Raw genomic sequence first — 23342 nt, forward strand, 5'->3', positions numbered from 1 at the left:
TTATACACTTAGTACTCCAGTTCACAGAACCCTCTTTTACTACTCTACTGCCGCTAAGAATCAAGAAGAAAGGAAATGTAATATTACTGTCAGAGGGGCTGAACCCTTAGCCTGGTGGTAGTCCTTCTGCCTAATGTGTGAGGCCCTGGGTTCAATCCCTAGTGAACATGTATGCGCACGCGCGCGCGCACACACACACACACACACACACACAGTGGGGGCGCTTCATAATAATCGCTCCTGGGTTGACACAGAAAAAGAGAGAAGAATAGAAATTTTATTACAACATTTCATGTTTAATTCAGACCCCAGCAAGGATCTTGCTGAGTCTGACAGGAAGGAAATGAGGACTGAGTACAAGCTGCCCTTTGAAAGTAACAAGTGGTCAGGGGATTGCCCATGTGATACACTGTTCAGACTGTAGGAGACATGAGCTGTAAACAGACAGAAAGCTAGAAGAGTCAATTACATGGAGCTATCAATAGAGTTGCGATGTTACTTTTGCAAAAATACCTTTTCTTCTAATTATCCTTGTTAAAAATCCCCCTGGAGGTGGAAGGGGGCAGCTGGTAGCACAGCCTGGGGATCCAGAGCTGAGACACATCCTACACTCATCAGACCTACAGGCCTGGCTGAGAACAATGACCTCTGTTCCTGTGCTGTGCCTACAGCAGCTGACCTGACACCAAGGCAAACGGGCTCAAACAGAAGGGTTTTCAATAATTAAACCACAGAGAAGTTTATTTCAGCGTTTTATACATGTTAACCTCATTTTCAAACACAGAGGTAAACATCCCAAATTTAGAAACTGACTAAAGAGTTAAAAAAAAAATTACACACACACACACCCACGGCAATGTGGTACACACCTGTAATCCCAGCATGTGGGAAGCAGAGGCAGAGGGATGGCTGCAAGTTTGGGCCTATTCTGGTCTACACACAGAATTCCAGCCTAGCTTCAGATTAGCCAAGGCTACACAGTGAGACCTTGTCTCAGAAACAAAGGTAACCAAAAGAAGAGCCCCAAGCAGAAGCCTGCACGAACTCTGCTGATGGACAAGGAGTAAAGGCTGGCTAAATCACCCTTCTTCGTCACTGCTGCTCCACGCATCCACAAACGCTGGATTCAACTGGGATTTAGTCGTAGCCTAAAAAAAGAGAAGAATCTATTTTTGTATTTCATAATTTTAGTCTCATACTAGGCTATAATATGCTATTTTAACAGCAATTAGATTATTTGGAAACCATATTACTGCTAATCTAAAAACAAAAGTAAAGAAAATGTAAATTCATTTACAACTGACAAAACTGACTCTTCCAAAATAACCTGCTTTGAATCAGATCACACGCATGCATAGATCTGCTACAATGCTGTTCACAGTATTTCTACGCATGCGCAGATCTACGCTATGCCACGACACTTCACAGTGCTCCAGCTCTGTGCAGAAGGTACAACACTGACGTGCAGGGGTTAAGACTGGATGCATGCGCACAGCACACTGGACCGTCCAGAATACATATGCTGGTAACTTTGTGCTGTCTGGATTAACTTTACCATCATACAGAAAAAATACCAAAATCTGAGAACTATTTCATCCATCAGAATAATGTAAGCCCTCACCCCCCTCTCCCCGAGACAGTTCTTGCTCTGTAGTCTAGGCTGGCCCAAAACTCAACACAGTTCAGGGGCTACAGAGGGTTATGAACCTTGTGTGGGTGCCAGGAATCTAACCCACATCTTCTGGAAGAGTAGCCAGTGCTTATAACCACTGAGCCATCTCTCCAGCCCTGCACACTACAGTTCTGCAGCTCAGCTGACTTTTGAGTTTGTGGGAAGCACCACCCTTTATCCTCCTGGGGGCTAAGATGATAAGCATGTGACATCAAGCCCAGCTGAACACTAAGTTTGTAATAAAAGGTTACTGTGGCTTACTACGCAGCTAAGTCTAAAGCATAGGTAAACTACAGGAAACCGGTAGCCAGGGCAATAACTAGCACTGAGGTTTCCCTGGGAGATTTTTCTAAAAACTATTGGGATTTTTCACTTAACACTATAAAAAAAAAATCACAATATTCTTCCACCTTCTAGCCATCAGTGAAAAGATTTGGCAACTATAGAGATTTTAATTAAATGAATTATCATGTTAGTTCACTTGTTTCTTATCTCAAGGAAATGACTTCAAAGGCTTAAAAAAGGCTTTTTTTTTCTTGAATTAAGAATCAGGTTTGTTTTTTATATTGCAGCTTTTGCATCTGGCTACTTGATATGATCTGGATTTCAATAGCTAACAAATTGCAAGATTACTGTTAAATTATTTTAGATATTCTCTCTTTTGTAATGTAGGGAAACATCTGTGAAGGTAACCCTTAAGTCAAGTATAAGAATGTGGTCTATCTTACGATCAACATGGCAGAATCTTACAATTCAAATGGGAAAGCCAGTGTTCCCAGTAATTTTCCCCCACCAGCTAAACTAGCTAGAAAACAATATAGTGATGTAGGCATGCTGCAGTTGTTAAACAGGCCAGAGGCCATGGCTAAACTTACTGGCTACCATCACTACACACACAATAAAAATTTACACTTACACTTGCCTCCAAATGGCCAAATCAAAACTATGACCAAACTCCAGCTAACCACTCATTTCCAGCAGCAGTGATGGAAGCTGGAAGTCTATTTATTCACTTACTCTTTGATCCAATGTTTGCTGAATCTTGTGATGCCTGAGATTAATAAGGGTAAGTTCCTTACAGTTCAAATCTGACTTCTATCAAAGGTGCTGTTTGAAGCTGGGTGTGGTGGAGCATGTCGTAATCGTTCCACTCAGGAACTTGATGATTTAACAACTACTAAGCTAGACTGCTCAGAATGGGTTTAAGCTCAGAGATAACACTTCTCTCCTGTCTTTAGACTTTTAACTCCACCTTAGATAGCTACCAAAAATATCCTCGAGGAATAAAAGCTACACAAAGCTCATGTCTACTAATTCCACAATGGAAGCCCAATGTGCAATCTACAAGTCACTTTAATTTCATTTGACAATTCAACAGAAAAATTTTATTTCATTATGAATTATTTTGCTTTGGTAAGGATAGAAACAAAAACAAGATTTTGACATATTTGCACATATATTTACTACTTACAGTGGTAAACAGATATTTAGAATGTATTATAATATTACTGGTATATTTTATTGCTAAAACAATCATAAATAAAATTTCAACCCTGTGGTCAAGAGCTGCAGTAACAATGTTGCAGGAGGATTTAATACACACTACTATTCGAGACAGTAACAAACACTATTTGAGTTAGTAACAATGTTGCAGATGGAGTTAATACATACTGCTTTTTGAGACAGTAACAATGTTGCAAGTGGATTTAATACACACTACTATTTGAGACAGTAACAATGTTGCAGGTGGCTTGAATACACTACTATTTCAGAGTCCTCTACTTTGGTTTTCTCTACAACATCTCCTCCTAGTGGACATCTAGTCTATGCATGAACACCCCTCCTACCTTACCAGGTTTCTGGTTTACTGGCAGAGTTTTGTGCATAGAGATGCTTAAGTTGGGTTTAGAAAAGATCCAGTACAGAACCAAATAATGAGAAGGCTTAAAACAGCACCACAAGGACATGTCTTGAGAAGTTTCAAGTGTTACTGGAAAGTCCCAAAGCTTTCCATGTCAACAAATGATACATCTACACAAGTACAAAGTAGATACAGACATTTACTGTGCCAATGTCTAATGTTTTGTTTTGTTTTGAGACTGAATCTTGCTTTGTAGTCCAAGCTGTCTTAGTCCCTTTAGTGCTAGGTTTACAAGAATGAGTCACTACACTCAGCTGGAATTAGGATTCTAGATAAGAAGTAAGATTAGAACTCTAGTGTACTGTCCCTATATATCCCTGGCAACTAAAGGTACCTAGGAGCTACAGATAGGCTTGAGTTGAGCATGCCAATTAGAAAATATGAGTGAAAGCAAACAGACACATTCCTCAGATATAATACAACAGTCTGACAATTAAACAACAAATTTGAAGATCATAAAATATCCCTGTCATCTATGGTCTTTCAATTTGTATAGGTAGACTTAAAACACTCCTTAAAAATCTAAGGATTTTTAAAATCTTAAAAATTCTGCCTTGGTTCGAAAGGAAACCTAACAACAACTTTGGTTTAACAACTTGATACATGCACTAGCACTCAATTTAAAAATACTACTTTTTCATACTCTACTTTTTGTAAATTTAAGGTAAGAGAGGCGACTACTACTTCAGGGCAGGGCTCTTGCCTCATCTGTTTAACACCTGTACTTAAGGCTTTTTATTCACCCTGTCATATCATCCTGAGAGAGGCACTGTGAGGTTGCTGATCTAAGTGTGAACTGACATTGTGAAAAGACAGATTTTTGGCTGATAGGTGGCACCACAGGCACCCAGAAGGTCAAGGTAATGCTGGGGCATGTGTCACCACAGGATCAACTTAGACAAATGCCATCAGGTGACTCTGGTAAAGCTGGTATGTGGTCTTAACATTTAGAGAGGAACCAGGGCTTATGCTCACCTGCCAACCTTGGTAGACTGTGAATCTTGTCAGTGAACAGACATGGGTAAATGTTTGCCCCCATCATCAGTGTGGTATGGAGTTCTGGGGAAGGAAGAGCTCCTTAAGCAGCTCTCATTGTGAAGCCCAAATTCTTCAGAATAGCCAAAGAGAAGATTAACTGTATTGGCCACAATACAGTTGTCCTGGTGGCTTAAAGCCAGACAGGGAGCAAACAAACAACAGAAAGAGATAACTCTACTTTTAGGAGTATATCCTAAAACTAATTAGAAATATGAACAGCTTTTGAAAATATATTTATATTGATGTTGTTCAAAACAATCAACAGAAACAAATACTTAAACTATGACATATAAATGACAGATTACCATATCATTAAACATATTTCTAATTCGTGGCTGGGCAATGGTGGCATATGCCTGTAATCACAGCACTTGGGAGACAAAGGTTAGTGGCTCTCTGTGAGTTTGAGCCCAGCCTGGTCTACAGAGTAAGTTCCAGGACAGCCAAAGCTAGCTACATAGACAAACCCTGTCTCAACACCTCCCGCTACAAAAAAGTTTCCAAATCTTACTCATACATGAATGGGGGCTATTGTATCATTTCAATGAGAGACAACTCTAAATTACGTGTCTATAAATTAACTATTGCTTTAAAAAAAATCAATGACAGGGAAAAACAGTAAAGCAAATAAAAAATCTTTACTAATTAAAATTGAGAAATTATGTTCTTTTACTATTTTTCTGAATTTTAAATGGGTGTGTGGCAAAAACTATCTGTACAACCAGAAAACAGCTAGAACTGCTTTAACAGTCTCCCCCATCAAATAAAAGACTAATCTTTATAATTAGCAATCACTGCACAAGAGGTAGAAATACCACTTACTTCATCATCGTTGTCAGGTATTGGTTCATGTAAAGATGGTACCCAAGCAAGAATATTGCAATCCCTGCTACCACTGTACAGTTCCTGTAACACAGAAAGCAAAGACTGATTGTTGATCAATTTAAAGCTGGTATAATGCGGAAATGAGCTGTATCAATTTTTGAAATGATCAGACTAAGTAGGTTAATTAATTTAGACTAATTTCATTTATTTAATTTCTATTCATTAAACAAAATACAATAATGCTCCTCAGTTTTTTAAAAATGTGATGTCTTTAAATTCTGTGCATGACACAGGCAAACTTTTTAGAAATACTACAAAGCTCTGGTTATATCCTGAGATTTCATTTTCCAAAAAGATCATACCAATTTGTACCTTCTATATAAATGAGAGTTTCCACTCCACTGCCCTTGGAATCTTCCCAGGAATAACCAATATAATATGAAGCTTTATATTTTAAAATAGAGCCAAGCGTGAGAGCTTACAGTGAGAAAATCTTATAGACATCAATGTCTTACTAGTTGTGTCAATACTCATGAGCATATTTCTAAGTGTTAGAAAAAGTAAAATGTACAATGTTTTTTTTCTGACAAAAACTGAGGCATCTAGAATAATGACTTCAAAGAAGAAAACAAGATTCTACAAAAACAAGCCAAAAGTTCCATTTAGCTTACAGCTACCCGGCTGTTCTTCCAAAGCTTCAGGACCCCACTCTGTCTGCAGAGACATTCAGGACATGGACGGAGTCATGGGCTGATGCACATATGTGTGTCAGTGTCTTAACAGACATGCTGTTTGCTCCCACTGAACAATGCTCACTCCTTCCCAACAAACTGAAAGCATTCTGGTCATGCAGCAAATTAAGTACGCAGTGTTTCCTGATGTGTTCAGTGACCCAATCTTTCTGAGTCTGAAGCGGATAAAGACGTGGTATTTGGCTGTGAGTAGTGGCACATGACTTTAATCCTAGCACTTGGGAACTGGAGGCAGGAGGATCAGAAGTTTGAGATTACTCTCGGCTACATAGCAAGTTTGGGGACAGTCTGGTTTATATGAGACCTTGTTTCAAAAACAAAGTAGAATAAAACATAACAGGCAGAGCATTTCCCAGGTAACAGACCAGCCGAGGTGTCTGGCAATCTGTCTCAGAATATTTTGTTTTTAGTTTGAAACTTGCTCTGTAGCCCAGCACAACTTTGACCTCTTGAAAAGAATCCAGAATGCTGGGAGTGCAGGTGTCCATGTCCCCGCACCCAGCCTATTTGGTCCTGTTATGTTTTGCCTATATGAATGTGTGTGGACCGTGTGTGTCAGGTACCATGTACCTGGGGAGGCCAACAGGGCATCAGGTTCCCTGAAACCAGTTACAGATGGTTATGAGCTGCTGAGTGAGTGCTGGGAACTGAACCCAGGTCTGCTGTAAGAGGAGCAAATGTTTTAACTGCGGAGTCATCTCTCTAGACCCTTCTTGGTACAGTTCCAACAGACTCCTAGGCCTTTCTGCGAATAAGCACCCGCCTAGAAGAATGGCATATACTTTGTAATCAGAATATCTTGTTTAAGGTTTTGCTTGTGTCTCAGAAAGACTGTTTTCTTTGATCCAACAGAAATGAAAAACGTCTTTGATGGGGGAGGGGGAGGGAAATGGGAGGTGGCGGTGGGGAAGAGACAGAAATCTTTAATAAATAAATAAAAAAAAGAAAAAAAGAAAAATGCCTTTGAAAGAAAAAAGTAAAGACATTTAACAAAATTCACAGACTCTGACAATCTTCACTGCAAACTTGACTGGCTCTGAAAACACACTGAAACACTTGTAGTTGTTCCTTTGAGGTGTTTCCAGAAAGATTTGTTTGCAGAGGGAAGCACCGCCATGAATCTGGGTGCTATCAGCCAGGAGGGGGGGGGGTCCCAGACTGAAGAAGAGCCAAGCCAAGTGTCAGCATTCACCTTGCTCGGCCTTCTGCCGGCTGAGGCAGAGACCACTTGCATTGTGTCCCTGCAGCCTGACCTCCTCACCATTACAAACTGTGTCCTTTCTAATCATAAGCTCAAGCAAACTGTTCTCCTGGGAAGCTGTCTCCAGTTACGTATTTTGGTCACATGAATAGAAAATTGACTAAGGTGAGCATTTAACAAATTTTGGGTTGCTGAGGTGGTTCAGTGAGCAAAGGCACCTGCTGCTTAGCCTGCCGTCCCACAGGATGGAGGGAGAGGGTCGATTCCTGTAAGTTGTCCTCTGATCTCCATATGCATGCCCTCGTATGTGCCATTCCACACACACATAAATAAATGTGAGAAATGATGTGAGCTGCATTGATTCAAAGGTATTCTTTACTAGTCATTTCAGTGTCTAGTCCTGCAAAGGCACACTTCCATCAGCCTCTGGCAGAAAATAAAGAAATGAGATAACACAGCTAAACCACGGTATACTATAGTTTGGAACATATATATTTTTTACCTAAAGGATTATTCACGAGAAAATACTTGATTACATTTCAAATGGTTAAATGGAGCTCATATTCAAATGAAAAGACAACATATCCCAACCAATTGCACAGTATTATATTGATTCATATACACTTCCTATGCCATATGAGAATTAGGCTCTATTAATCTCTCTGAAAGAAATACTATCTCAATGATGGATTGTTGGCATCATACTTCAGAATGATTAAAAGCATATAACACTTGAAAATAGAACTGCAACTTCCTGTTTTACACACTCTACTAGTCTGGCAAGCCAGCCGTCTAATGGTTGTTAATTCCCCTAAGTATCATTCTTACCTGGAAATGAGGCTGGAACACACAGCAGTCGACACTCTTATAATGTCCCTTAAGCACAGTCAGCCGCTCTCCCGAGTGAACGGCATAGACAGCAATGGTGCTGCCATATGGAACAAAAACAAACTCTGAGCTGCAGCCCCAGGAGACAGTGAACTTCAGTCCTTTCCTGCTGTCAATACAGACCTTCCCATAGTTCACCTGCAGAATTCAAACCATAATGTCACTCATTTTTTAAGTTGCGTTAAAAAGCAACAAAGACTGAAAAAAAAACACTTCCTTCCCTTGTTACAATTTAAAGAAACTAATATCTTAATAAAAACAAGGGCCAATGATACAAATGTACATTTTATATTTGAAGAAATAGAAATTGTGAACAAACCCACAAGGGACAGATTGCCATCTGTCAACTAAGTCAAACTTGAATTATTTCTGACTGTCAAACTTTCAAAAACTTTCCCCTCTCTTTTTGGTATCTGAAGACAAAACTCAGGGGCCTCATGGATGCTGGGTGAGACCTCTAACCTTATTACATTCCCAGCTTCTGGTTGAGCTATTTTAAGAAACCTTCATATTGGTAAAAAGTAAGGAGAACATGTAATTGGTGTCATGATGTGGCTATTCCTTCAAATGGGACAAATGGGACTAAACTTTTCTTAAGAAAGAGTTGTAATAAACAATACAATGCACACCTGATCATTACAACCATCTTAAGTGTGCAGATGAGCGGTGTTAATGCTGCTGTACACTTTCCACTTTTATTAAAACTAGCTGAACAATAAAGATATTCTTACTTCTTGATCTAGTAATTGCTCATGGGAATTTATCTTAAGGAAACAATTAAGCAGCAGAGAGTACCATGCCCAGAGGGCTCAATACAACACAAGGGCAAAACAAGTGGAACTGGAACCGAGCTTGTGCCTCTAGCCACTCTGGCAGCTGAGGTGAAGTACATCAAACACTGAGCTTGGGTTCTGAAATCTATGTTAGAGGGGCCACTCAAATTTAATCTCCAAATTCCATTCCTCTAATATGCTAAACGGAAACAAAACCATTTACCATAGTGTCATTGAAAAAACACAAATGACATCACACACATGAGTGCACCTGGGAAATGAAGGTAGCCAGCCAGTGATGTTCAGACTTATTGATTCAGACTAATTAATTAGGAGGAGCTATCTTCATTTCTACCTGGTGAGCCAGTATGTACCATCTGACTATGGGAGGGATGGTTCTGGAAGTTAGAATGGACCATAAATGGGGAGGGGCAGGAATATAGGGCTGATATGGAGATATCCTAAAGGATAGGATATTTAGATATCCTAAAGGAGTTTAAACACAAGTACCATGCATGGGAGGACAATGCTTCTCACAGAAGACACAGTTAAGTGAAAATCTCAGCGCCAGACGTGGGATACTTTCCTACAAGTTACTGGTCAGTGAGACCCAGAGGCCCTTCAAGTAACAAAGGATACAGCCATTGCTCTTGGTTGCCCATCAGCATGGCATGACCCTATTGCTGAAGATGCCATTCACTGTGGATGTAGTACATAGAGAAACCAAGTTATAACTGATCCCCAAACCACCCATGCTAGTGAGCTTTCAGTGTTGGAAGGTGTGGCACAGGCTTATGGGGGAGAAGGGTTATTAATGGTATTACCCAGTGGTGAACCCTGAGTACAACACCAACATGCCACGGGGTGAAATAGTGGCACCAAAGATCTTTGGGGAATCAACCATTTTCTGAGTAGGTTTGAGACCACTGTTACTGCAAACCCAGTCAAAAGCTATGGCTGTGGAACTCACACCTCCTAGAGGGGACCTACTACTAATGCTAAGGGGACATGGTATCACAGCCTTCTAAATATTTATGTTTATACCCACAGACCAGTGCTGCTTCAGGAGGAGCTTCTTTTTGCAGTGGGCAGCAGCTAGCGCAAAAACCCCTAACTGATGGAAGTGCTGAGAATAAGTGACTGTTGTGTGCTTAGTCACGCAAATGGGACACCTGTATCAACCCCTGTAAAACCCAGGAAACATCATGGAAAAGAGGGCAGAAAGAAGGGAATACATGGAAAGGCTAAGTAACTTCTTTTCCTTTTTTTTCTTTTTTTGTTTTTTTTCCAGACAGGGTTTCTCTGTGTATATTTGACTGTCCTGGAACTCACTTTGTAGACTAGGTTGGCCTCAAACTCAGAGATTTCGCCTGCCTCTGTCTCCAGAGTGCTGGGATTAAAAGTGTGGGACACCATGCCTGGCAAAGGTAAGTAATTTATCAATGAATCTTGGCTAGTACACATCAGACTCAAAGGCTGCATCTAAACTATGTTAACAAAACCACTGAAACATTTTGTTATATGACATTTTTCTTTCATCGTGTGAAGTGATGGTCATAGTACACTTCAAGACAATAAGCCCAGGGTACTATGGGAGCTTTTAAGATAGAGTAGAAGATTCAAAAGACAGGCTGAGATGAACCTTGAAAGCTAAGCTGTAGCCGCAGGAGGGGTACTCTAAAGTGAAGGCTGCAGTCGGTCCAGCAGAATAGAAGGGCAAGCGGGGATGGCAGATCTCTATCTCTAAGGAGATCAGTGCACTAAAGGTGGGGAAATGGGAAGTGGCAGAGCCAGAGCGCAAGAATGCACGGCTTATACAACTGGTGAAGGCAGTCAGTTTGAACAGCGCGGAAACGTGGAGGAGCTAGGAACAGTTAGGGCATTAGTGTAGTTAAACAGACACACTGGGGCCAGCGCTGACACAAGGAGAAACTAACAGCACTGTGGCTGGCTTAACAGTGGTGCCAACAGTCTCAGTTCCTTCCCTGCGCCACCACACAACACGAAGGATGCGCCAGTAACTGGGACACATCACCAATTCCCACTCTCTATTCTTCTCTTCTTTTGTTGTGACAAACGTGTCTCCTTGTGAACTGGCCCAGCTGGAATTTGCTCTGTACTTTAAGACATTGTCTCCAGACTTCAAACTATGGGGAGATTACATCAAGGATCATTAAGGATCCATTAAAGATTGTGTGAGGGGAAAACTTTTAAAATTCTATTTCTATTTATTGTTATCTAAAAAATAAGAAATTAAGCTTTACTAAGTTTAATATGTAGACTCAATATTTGTATATAGTTTATCATTAAAGATATTGGAGATGTGTATTTGCACATATTTACACAAGTAAGGCAAAAACAGAGGATTGCTACTACACTCTGCCCGCTATTTGGTAGCTCAGCACTACATTGTTAAACTTGTAATTAGTTTTTAGACAGACAATATTCATGATTTACAAAATGATGACACCCAAGCTGAAAAGAGTATTAAGTAAATCGGGGTGGAATTTGTTTTTGATCTGTAAGATGTTTACAAATTTGAGGACAAGGCTTCTCCTTGGAGTTTATTTTTTGGAATCAGTGTCTCAAGTCCTTTCAAGTCCCCTTTCTAGGAGAGATTCTAAGTTAGCTATGTTTAATTCTTTATGAATAACTTACTTTGATGAAGTATTATCTTTTTTTTTTTTTTTTGGAGACAGGGTTTCTCTGTAGTTTGGGGCCCGTCCTTGAACTCACAGAGATCCGCCTGCCTCTGCCTCCCGAGCGCTGGGATTAAAGGCATGCGCCACCACCTTTAAGGAGACAGAAATGGACTAAACGGTACCAGCCATGGCCATATGCACAGTGCCATTTGCAGTCGTCACATTAGACTCCGACACACACTGCAGAACACTGTCCAGTCTGGTCCTGTCACTTCTCTACTGAAAGCCTTTACTTGTTCTCCATCTAGCCTAAGCCCCTCAGACAGGTTAAAGGACCACTCCACACGACATACTGGACGGTGGGGGGAGCAGTTAGTGGCAGAGGGCTGGCTGGCAGGAACAAGCCTCGGAGTCTGTGCCCATTGTGTCGCACACAGAGACAATCCTATCAGTGTTAGCACTAGAAATACTAGTATTAACAACAGTAGTCAAAGTGACCCTCAGTACTTGAAAGAGATCTACTAGCTAGAAAAGATGGGGAAAGGAAAGGATATGACCAATGTTAAATGTAAAATTTGACTGTTGGTACCTTTATCTGTAGTGGTTCTCAATCTTTTAATTAAAAGCATCAAGTTCACCCCTGTTATAGCAGTTGCACAGTAAGACAGGGAATGAGCCGGGGTGCCAGGTGGGGTGGCGAGCCTGAGAATTAGCCGTTCATACCTCAAGTATTTTTTCAAAATATATTAACAGCTGTGACTCAAGACAAGAAATGAAGTCACCTCTATAGAAAATGTAATATAATGTGTATAAATGTACATCACAGACCATTTACTGAACAGGTCCTTTAAAGCCTCTCACCAGTGTGTTCTCCCCACTGGAGCTATTCCAGAGCCTCATTCGGTTGTCTGTGCCAACAGTGAGCAGGTGAAGTCCATCACTTGTAAAACATAAGCCATTAACTTTCCCATTGTGAGCAGTGTTTGCTGCAATGAAAACACATTCAATTTATCTTTTTCTGGGTTAAGTATATTTTAAACACATTAAAGAATAACTAATGAATTACCTAAAATGTAAGTTGATTATGCATAAAATTAACCAATCTTTAGGTTATGTAAGCAAGATAAGCTACATTAAAAAAACCCTGTAGAGGAAAAGAATAGGCAAAATATTTGCCAAGTATAATTTTTTCAGGAAGCAAACTGTACTAATTCAATTAAAAATAACTTACTTTAAATGCTTTTCAACGCTTTCATATATTTCCCTCTAAATTAGAAATCATTTGACAAAGTATTAAAAATCCAAAATGGCAGGGCATGCCTATAATCTCAGCACTTGGGAGGCAGAGGAAGGAAAGAGGGCCATTTGTTTTAGGCCAGCCTGGGTTCAGTCTCCAGCACTATCAAGAGAGAAAAGAAATAAAGAAAGGAAAATATTAATGTTTTCTATCAAGAGAAAGTTTAACAGAGAAAAACTATTCTAATCTTGGGAAAAAAAAAACCAACTGAGTTTCTAGTCTAGAATGGGTGGACACTGCTTTTAAATCCTGTATAAAAACACAACTGAGCCGAGTGCCACAGGGATGGCACCTGACTTATCTCTGTGGTGACACAGAAGCACAGAGCACCGCTCTTGCATCACCCTACTGCAGCTTTCTGTGTAAAACTGAGTTGACATAGTTGGCCTTAGAGCAAACATATTTGCAAACCAAGGTACACATGAGAAGCTTGTATGTTTGAAAGTTTGGAGGCAAAAGCAGTCTACATAATTATTTGGATCTTGGGAGAAAGAAAACCACAATTATGTTTGATTTTGAATACCATTTACAAAAATTAATTTTTAATTTGTCAATATATACTTATTTGGTTTCAATCTAGAAAGCCACCATAAAACCATTACTGTATTATTGACTGTGGTCTTTGTTACCTGATTCAGCAGCTTGTGACTTCTTCCCATTATGCTGATCAAGAGTGAGCAAACATCCTGATGCTCTTCTCACATCCCATAATTTCACTCGACTGTCAGCGCTGAGGAGAAAAAATAGCTCTTATATTGACATGTGTGGCTAGGGTAATGACTCTACTCTTTACTTTGCTAGACTGAACATGGACGTTTCACTCTATGTCACAAATATATTCCTATAATTGTACTGTATTCTTATTTTCAACAAATATTCAACATTCAAAACTCAACATTCCCATAAAATAGTGAAAACATAGTAAAGAAAGATAATTTTTCTTTACAGATCACAAGGCTAGAATTCTGCTTTTCTCCTATCACACTAATTATGACATATTTTCTGTATTTCTCAAATGTTATCTCATTTACTTTTCTCATTGTTCTGACAAAACAACTAGCAAGAGGAACTGGAGGGAGAAAGGATTTGTTCTGTTTCCTAATGGAAAAGTACCATCTGTCATGGAGAATTCAAGTTAGACAACCAAGCAGTTAAATAATCTCATTGTTTAAGCATTTATTATCTTGCTTTTTATAGTAAAATTTTCAAAATAAGATATATAATAAGGACAATCTCTTTCCAGTTGTTTTTTTGTGCTACAATAAGTCTTTGCTAGAAAACTGTATTTACTATCTTCTAGAAACTGGGCACTTCAACAGAATATGAAACAACAAAGGCAAAGACAAATTAAGTATCAATTTCACCTCTAAGAAATACCCAGCAATAAATGAGCTCCCAACTAGATCCAGTCACCTATCATGTCTGCCTAAAGACCTTAACAATATTCTTTAAAAACTTGATTTTACTTATTTACATGCATGCATGTGTATGTGTGTGTGTGCATACATGTGTCCATGAACACAAGCCAAAGGTTAAAGGACAACTTGCATGAGCTGGTTTTCCTCCCACCACACAGGCTCTGGGGACTGAACTCAGGCTGGCAGCCTTGGCAGCCTTGGCAGCAAGTGTCTTCACTAAGCCATCTTGCCAGGTCTAGATGTCTTTTGATATCTACAGTCTAGACATCATTGTACCTCAGAAATCACATACTTTTACCTCCTCAGGTCACGTTACTGATCCCTCCTACAGTTTGTGTGTGTGTGGTTTTCTTTGTTTTAGCAGAGCTTCCACAACTTTCATATGTTGAGGCACTTCCCTTCAATCACCAAAAATCACTGTCTGTGTCATGTGATGTTTAGATTTCCGTACTGTAGTACAGCTGTAGTCCATTCTTGAACTGAGCACAGCTGTCCAGCGCTTATGTACCTGTAGCCAGCCCCTCCTCCCACAGCCTACCGTTCAGTATCTTTACGATCTCAGCCCTTGAGTGGACAACCCCCACCTGCACACCGGCAAGCAGTCCTGCTCTCTTCCTGTACTAGTTACTGAAGGTCCACTCGTCACTATTTCTCCCTCAGTCCTCAGTCCTCACCCTCAAAACTGCTGGACCTCTTCCTGTACTAGCACTCAAAGTCTACTGCCACTAAGGCACTCTAGAATGTTCTGTAGGCACTGGTCTTTCTGACGTCATGATCAACCTGTGCCTTTAGTACACTATTTGGACTGGGTAGTGCTATGGGAGCTCCTTCCACTCCTTCAGCCAATAGCCTTTAAGATACAAGTGTGGTCTCTTTACTATAAATGCATGTACTCCAACTGCTAGAGTGTGTTTCTGTTCCCTGTTTGTGCAGAGGGCTGTTATCTAGGACAGTGATCTGGAAGTCTCCCCTAAATAAATAAACCTTTATTATTCATAATTCTGAACTAGTGTGGGATTATTTTGTGACTTGCACCATCAGGATAGTAGCCATTAAATACTAACAAATTAAATCAATGGATACATGCATACTTTGTATCAGGACAAAAGTTATGGCTAAAAAAACTAAAAGTGTCATCTTACGCGAGAAGTGTTTTACTTCCATGTAGAAAATAACAAGTTTTATTAGCAGTGCTAGATGATTTATGCAGAGGTTCTCCTGATTTCTCTCTGTTCTAAAAGGTGAAAGCCTTCAAGATGAATGACCATGCACAGATGGCCAACAGGTAAACCCTGCAGCACCCGTATGAGGACGTGAGTGCAGGTCCCTGAAAAGCTAAGTGCAGCTGCGTGCTGCAGAAGATAAACACAGTGGAAGGCAACTAAGGGAGACACCTAGTGTCAGCCCCTGGCTTACACACAAGCATGTGCACCTGCACATGCACCACACACACAAAAGGAAATCTTTGCTGATGTAAACTCAAACTTGTTACTCAATATTTCATTTTCAGGTACTAACAATTATATACAATAAAATATGTATCTTATGAAAACTACAATCTTTCAAAATGCTTCTAATTATTAATATTAATAATAAAACCAAATATATTGCAATTTACCTGGCTGTTGCCAAGATATAGTCATAGCGTGGTGACCAGGAAACTGCCAATATTTCTTGTCTGTGACCTGTAAATCCAAAAGTATAAAAATTATACACTTACAAAATATTTTAAAAACAAATAAAATATAAGGGGCTAATAATTTTGCCTAACTCAGAAAATAGCAAGCATAAATAGCAGTGAAGATATATGATGACTTAAACTTGCAGCATCTATGTTTAAATACTAATGTGAGATTTCTGAGAAGTATTTTTAATTTCATTTTCTTTTTTTAAATTTTTTAATTAAAAGTTTTTTTTTCTTCCATTTTACATAGCAACCACAATTCCCCTGTCCCTCCTCTCCTCCTGTTTCCCCCATCTTCTTCCCATCCAGTCCACTCCTCAGAAAGGGTAAGGCCTCCCATGGGGAGTCAACAAATTTTGGCATATCAAGTTGAGACAGGACTAAGCCCCTCCTTCCCCCCCGTATCAAGAATGAGCAATGCATCCCTCATAAGGAATGGGCTCCAAAAAGCCAGTTCATGTACTAGAGATAAATCCTGGTCCCATTGCCAGTGGGCCCACAGGCTGCCCGAACCACAGAACTGTCACCCACATTCAGAGGGTCTAGTTCAGTCCTACGCAGGTTCCCCAGCTATCAGTTCAGAGTCAGTGAGCTTGGGTCCACTGTCTCTGTGGGTTTCCCCATAATGATCTTGACCCCTTTGCTCATATATTCCCTTCTCCCTCTCTTTGACTGGACTCTGGGAACTTGACCCAGTGCTTAGCTGTGGATCTCTGCATATGCTACCATTAGGTACTGGATGAAGGTTCTCTGATGACTATTGGGGTGATCACCAACCTAATTACAGGAAATGGGCAGTTCAGGCACCCTCTCCACTATTGCCAGGAGTCTTAGCTGGGATCATCCCCCCCCCCCCAGGAGTTTCCCTAGCATCAGATTTCTCCCTAACCCCATAATGGCTCCCTCTATCAAGACAGCTCTTTCATTGCTCTCCCTCTCTATACCTCCCTCAACTCAACCATCCCATTTCCTCATCTTCTCCCCACTTCCCTTCACACTCAGCTCCCAATTTACTCAGGAGATCTTATCTATTTCCCCTTCCCAGGGGCATCCATGAATGTCTCTCTTAGGGTCTTCCTGCTACCTAGCTTCTCAGGGGTCAAGGGTTGTGGCCTGGTTACCCTTTTCTTTACGTACTACTGGTGGGAAGTTTTTAACCCAAGACCTTTTAATATAAAAGAACTGGCTTCTGTTTTGAAAAAAAAAAATACAAGTACTAATTTCTATCAATCAGTCTACATAACAGAGTCATCTATCTTTATAATTAGAAATGTAATAAAACATAACCATTTTACAGAATAAAGTATTTCTTATAAAGTTATAAAAGAAAAATTTGATTGAAAAAAGCATCTTAATAGCTTTGTTCCTAAAAAACACAGGTCATAAATTCAAAGAATAGTTTTACCTAATGGAACTGTTCTAATCAGACATTTTCATATGCCTAGCTTTTTAATCAACAGCAATTAATTATTAGTAATAATGTCATCACTACCCATTGGGCTCGAGAACTGCTTCAGTGGTTAAGAGCCTTACTGCTTTTGCTGCTCCAAACAGTAACTTTAGTTTCAGGGGAATTGACTTCCTCTTCCGACCTCCAAGGGCACGAGGTACACATGTGGTGCACATACACACATGCAGGAAAAACACTCATATACATAAAAGAATAAAATAAACCTTAAAAAAAAGCTACCCATTCCATCAAGTTTTTCTGGAATATTTATTTTATTTCTCAGAAACTGATAAAATATATATATTTCTGAATTATATTCCAGCATTTGTTATTTAGAATTAGATGATTTAATATGGCTAAAAATTAATAAAATCATTTATATTAATATAGTTTCCCCAAAGTATTGCTTCAAGACTTTTTCTAAATATTTGTAGTGAGGAGAAAAAATTTTTAAATATTAGGAACAAAGCTTCCCCATTAGTCACATTATCAGATAGCAGACACAAGACCCATCTGATGACCTAAGTCCCAGTGCTCGTCATTTAAACGTAGAAACGGCTGACGGCTTTGAGCTGGATTTCCTGTTCTCCTTATCCTCTGCGTTCCCCTTACAGTCACTGTTCATACAGATGTCTCAATAGCTGTGCTGGACAAGAATACTGCACAGCAGGACTTCTCTTTCTTTGCTGACTTAACAACTAGCTCAAGATGCATCAGTCATGCCATTTACAAAGAACACATGGTGAGTCATGTTTCCTTTACTGATTAGTTCACTCAAAGTAGTAGTTGTTGCAATTAAAAAAAATACCTTGTAGAATGTGAGAACAGGATCCAGACTTTAAGTCACAAAGTTGTACCTTGGGTCCTCTAGTACCAACTGCCAAAGAAAAAAATAAAAAGATTTTATACAGCATTTATTATAAATTATAAGATCCTAGCAAACTACAATTAAGAATCACAACACTTTCACTGTATCTACACAGGAATATAAAATGTATGTCACAATACATTTACAAACCTCTAAATCATCTTGAATGTTTATGATTATAGAAATGTATTTGCACTGTATTCATGCAGAACTGTGTGGTCCAAAGTCTATTCTCATCACAGCAGCTACAGATGTGCACAGTCTGTGTGTCCACAGTCTATTCTCATTACAGTAGACACAGATGTGCACAGCCTGTGGTCCACAGTCTATTCTCATCACAACAGTTACAGATCTGCACAGGCTGCTGGGCTACTTCACAGACGACCGAGAGGTAACCACAGTAAAATATCACAGGAAATCTCTAGCAGCACTTTAAGTGTGTTTATAGCTCTTTGCCACTTTATCACAGGAAATCATTCAATTTCAACAGCTCAGTTTTCTCAAGCTAATGCTATTACTACCCCTCCAGTTGCTAGACACAGCTTCATAGCAAGTCTGACTCAGACGAACAGACCTTGCAAATCCGTTAAGTGTCTCTCTCCTATAGATGAAGCAGTTCTCAGGAATAACTGAGTCCTGGGGACCAGATACCTGATAGTAGGTTAATATTTTTCTTCCTAATACGCTAATATTTGTTGTTGTTACAGGAATTATATAGATGCGTATCTGCTTTCAATCAATGTTAGAGAGAAATAAGTTTTCCTTTCATTGTGTTGAACTGGAAAATTTATAAATTAAAAACATTACATTTACTTTGTGTGTGTGTGTGTGTACCAGGATGGAGCATAGCCTGCTGTAGTCAGCTCTATCCTACCATGTGGGTTTCAAGGATCAAATGCTAGGTGTGGCAGCGACAGCCCTACCCACTGAGCTACCTCACCAGTTCAAACGGTCGTATTTTGTTCACATCAAATATCTTCAAGTTTAGTGACTTAAAAGAAGTCAGGGAACACATACAAACCGAAAGAAACAAAGAAAAAGGGAGATAGAGAATCAATACTCTCACAGTCTGAATCCCAGATAATAGCATTGCTGGACTTACACTAGTTTATAATGTTTAAAAGAATCTTTCCCTGGCTTAAAGTTTTTCTGTCAAACATAGCCCTAAAAGGGGACAGTTTCCCACATGCAAAGGGCAGAAGGATGGTGTACCCACCTGCTACCAGACAGTGCTTGGTGGCTGCTGGAGACATGTGATGGCTATAAACCGTTTCCTCAAAGTTAAACACATCTGCAGCCTGTTAAACAAGAGACGTTAAAAATGCGCAAAATCAATTAACAAATTCTCTTTCCCACATTTTAAACATATTTTTAATTGACTGTCAGCAATTTATCAACTAAAACATAACAAATCCCAGAAATTAAGGAAAGACAAGCCTCTAGAGGTTCACCACCCCTCTCCAGCAGGCTAGCATCTCTATGGACTCACCACCCCTCTCCAGCAGGCTAGCATCTCTATGGACTCACCACCCCTCTCCAGCAGGCTAGCACCTCCATCCAAGTTCTAGCTAGCTAGGAATCTGCCTCTCAGCACCACATGGCCTCAGTTTCCAGTATGCTAATCACAATCCTTTGGAAGGATAAATTGCAGTTATCAGTAACCACAACATCTATCTTTCTGGCTTTCTTCACCAACTACTCTAGAACTTTTGAACAAGCCCCAGAGTCCCTAGCATTCTTTCCTGCCCACTTTTTTCCTAGTTGCATTCACTGCTTTAGTAACGTCTGCCAGCCTACAATGCACCATCTCAATAAACTAGTTGTCTGCAATATCCTGCAGCATTTCCAACTTTCTCCACTGGCCAAAAACATCCCTCGTCAATCACAACAGGTGATTAGATCTTACAGTTCAGTTAAAATTAAAGTCACTGAAGCAGATCTCACACAATCTCTCATGCAGCCAGACGCCTTTGCTTACGCTTGGAAAAACAGTCTGTCTCCCATTTCACACGCTAATCTCTGACCCCTTGTGTCTCCCATTTCACACGCTAATCTCTGACCCAACACTGAAGCACTCTCAATCTACAGGTTAGCTGTGATGATCTCTACTGGGCCATTCCCAGAAGCACTGAAATAAAGTCCCCTTCATTCTAATATCCCAGGACAAAATAAACAAAGCTTACACCCTACCATCTCTCAATTTTCTTTCCTCCTCTTCATATTAATTTTGTCAATCTTTAATTACTTACCATTTCTTTGGTTAGAATAATTTATTTTGTTTTATGTGCATTGGTGTTTTGCCTGCATTAATATCTGTGTGAGGGTGTCCCCCCTGGAACTGAAATTACAGACAGTAGTGAGCTCCATGTGGGTGCTTGGAATTGAACCCAGGTCTGATGGGAGAGCAGCCAGGGCTCTTAACTGCTGAGTCATTTCTCCAGGTCACACTTACCATTTCTTAACGCACTGCAATCTTAGTTTGTTTCACTTTTCTTGTTCACACTACTTTTTCACTATCGCTGATAGCCTCGGTATCCTATCTGATGTGTCTGTCAGCTTCCTTAAGACAGCCAATCACCCCACTGTCCTTGAAACAGTCTTTTTCACTGGCTCCCAGTGTCGAGATGTACAGATGTGTCCCTTACTCTCTGGCTATTCCTTTTCATTATTTTTGCAGAGTTTGTTGTCACTTCTGTCCTATAAGTCCTGATCACCCTCAGGATTTGTTCTATGCAAGCTCCTTCTCTTCAACTGAATGTTACTGACTCATAATCTCTATTTTACTTTCACATCAGACATAATAAATTACCCAATTCCCATTCCAGAACCCGGGACCCGTTTTTTTTTTTTTTTTGTTTTTTCGAGACAGAGTTTCTCTGTAGCTTTGGAGTCTGTCCCGGAACTAGCTCTTGTAGACCAGGCTGACCTCAAACTCACAGAGATCCGCCTGCCTCTGCCTCCCAAGTGCTAGGATTAAAGGTGTGCGTCACTACTGCCCAGCTGACTGTTTTCTAATTATGTGTGTTTTTGTTATTGCTGCTCTGAGACTAGATCTTGCTCTATCACCCATGACTCACAAGATAGTCCATGCTGGTTTTGAACTCATGCCTTTCCTGCCTTAGCCTCCCAAATGCTAGACTTATAGGCATATACCACATGACCAGTTGCTGCTCTATCTCTTAAAAACTCTCCAACGCCATCCTTCTCAGTCTCCTGCTATACATAAAAACATAAGTGTCATTTGTAAAGTCCAATTTACGTTTACAAACCTTTCTTTTCTCTGAGAACTAGCCTATCAGAATCTAGATTTCTTAGCAGGTTTTCAAAACCTTTAAACAGAACTTTGCTGGGTTTTGTCAATGGAGGATTGGTTCAGCTACAAGGTACTCCACTCACTGTGAAGTTCATGACATGCATTTAATCTATTTAGTTTTTTTTTTTTTTTTTTTTTTTTAGACAGGGTCTGGATAACGCAGAACTTACTATCTAGCCTGGGAAATGCCAACTCTAAAATTATGTCACATTTCTATAAAGAGGTTTTACAGGCAGGTAGATATAGAGCTGAGGATAAGTAGTACTATAAATTAAATTTCATTAATTATATAATTCTCATCTCTATTATCTATTTTTACTAAGCTATATTATGAAAACTTTCTTTTCCTGCAAGTTTTTAGATAAAGAAGGGAAAAGTCTAATTCTATTATTTAGCTTGAAGTTTTCAAATAATAAAAATATTTGCTAAGGTTTTGAATGCTGGTTACATGTTAGGCCTTGTGCTAGGTATTTTATGTATGTTGGCTCATTTAACCCTCAAAACCATTCTAGAAGGTGCCATCTTGGTCCTTATGTACAGACAAAGGAACGATGCAGGTGCGCTGGCATTTGCCCACTGTCATAGTGTTAACCAGCAGAAGTTAGTTAACCAGGATATAAGCCCAAACACTAGTTCTCCTTAACTATACTACTTTCATATCTGACACACAGAACGTCTTATCAAGAAACCACACCAATATGGTTGAGGATTCAGTTTTCCATTATCCTACATTGCATTTTAGAAAGGTTTTAATGTACTTACCTGCAATGTATTTGTATCCCACACTTTCAGAGTTTTATCGAATGAGCTGGAAGTGAACATGCCTGTGTCATGAGGGTACCACTGAACAGTCTCCACGCTGTATTTGTGAACATCAGGATGGCTTCTACAAAACAGCAATAGAAATTTAGAGACTGCTGACTCGGGTGGGTTTCAAATGTAGTACTATGAAAAAGTAGCAGGCATGGGTAAGGAGATACGGATCACTACACTCACATCACACATCCCTGTTCTAGCTGTTAAGAAGGGGAGAGAGAATGTCTAGGCATCTTCAGATTAAGTTTCCGCAGTGAGATGTTGGGGGCCTGCCCTCTCCTAAGGCTCATCAGGTATCACTCATTCCTGTACTGTATACAGTTGGCGGTGGGGGTGTTGGACAACTATAGCAAACTTCTTTCACCTTGCAGGTGACAGGGGATTTTCTAACTGGAAAAATACATCTTTTTGCTTTTCTTTTCTCAACTATCATTATTTGAGAACTGGGGAATGCTTCACACACTGCCATGGGAACCCACACACTGTTGTTTACCAAGAAACTTACTCTGGCACAAAAGAATGCAATTGGTGGGTGTCAATGGGACCTACTAGTTTCATGTAACCTATCATGAAATTACAAGTATCATCTTGTGAAAGGCTGTCCTGCTTAAAAGACATGTTGTGTTCTCTGAGCCAGTCATCAGTACAGTACGTATGCCATTTTACTCAATCTTAAACAAACTGGCATTGTGATACTTTTGAGACTATGAAGGCAATCTGAATACTAGATGTTTGATTCCAGGGATTACTGTACATGTGAGATAGTGGTACTAGGGTTATATTT

At 39.9% G+C, this 23342-nt stretch overlaps 1 protein-coding gene across 4 annotated transcripts in view; it reads right to left on the minus strand.

Annotated features, from left to right (window-relative positions):
* Positions 1 to 245: 245 nt before the first annotated feature.
* Ercc8 (ERCC excision repair 8, CSA ubiquitin ligase complex subunit) overlaps positions 246 to 23342 on the minus strand; it is a 38245-nt gene continuing 15148 nt past the window's right edge. For all 4 annotated transcript variants that reach the window (XM_050160437.1, XM_050160440.1, XM_050160441.1 and 1 more), the window contains 9 exons: positions 22505 to 22628; positions 19646 to 19727; positions 18370 to 18438; positions 16046 to 16112; positions 13639 to 13739; positions 12574 to 12698; positions 8238 to 8435; positions 5454 to 5537; positions 246 to 1148 (listed from right to left, as the gene is read on the minus strand). In XM_050160437.1, the coding sequence (XP_050016394.1) occupies positions 1080 to 1148; positions 5454 to 5537; positions 8238 to 8435; positions 12574 to 12698; positions 13639 to 13739; positions 16046 to 16112; positions 18370 to 18438; positions 19646 to 19727; positions 22505 to 22628 (919 nt within the window). In that variant the 3' untranslated portion in view covers positions 246 to 1079. The remainder of the gene's footprint in view (positions 1149 to 5453; positions 5538 to 8237; positions 8436 to 12573; positions 12699 to 13638; positions 13740 to 16045; positions 16113 to 18369; positions 18439 to 19645; positions 19728 to 22504; positions 22629 to 23342) is intronic.

This window comes from Alexandromys fortis, unplaced genomic scaffold, assembly GCF_014885135.2.
Source record: "Alexandromys fortis isolate MF-2015 unplaced genomic scaffold, M_Fortis_MF-2015_v1.1 scaffold_76, whole genome shotgun sequence".
Lineage (NCBI taxonomy): Eukaryota > Metazoa > Chordata > Mammalia > Rodentia > Cricetidae > Alexandromys > Alexandromys fortis.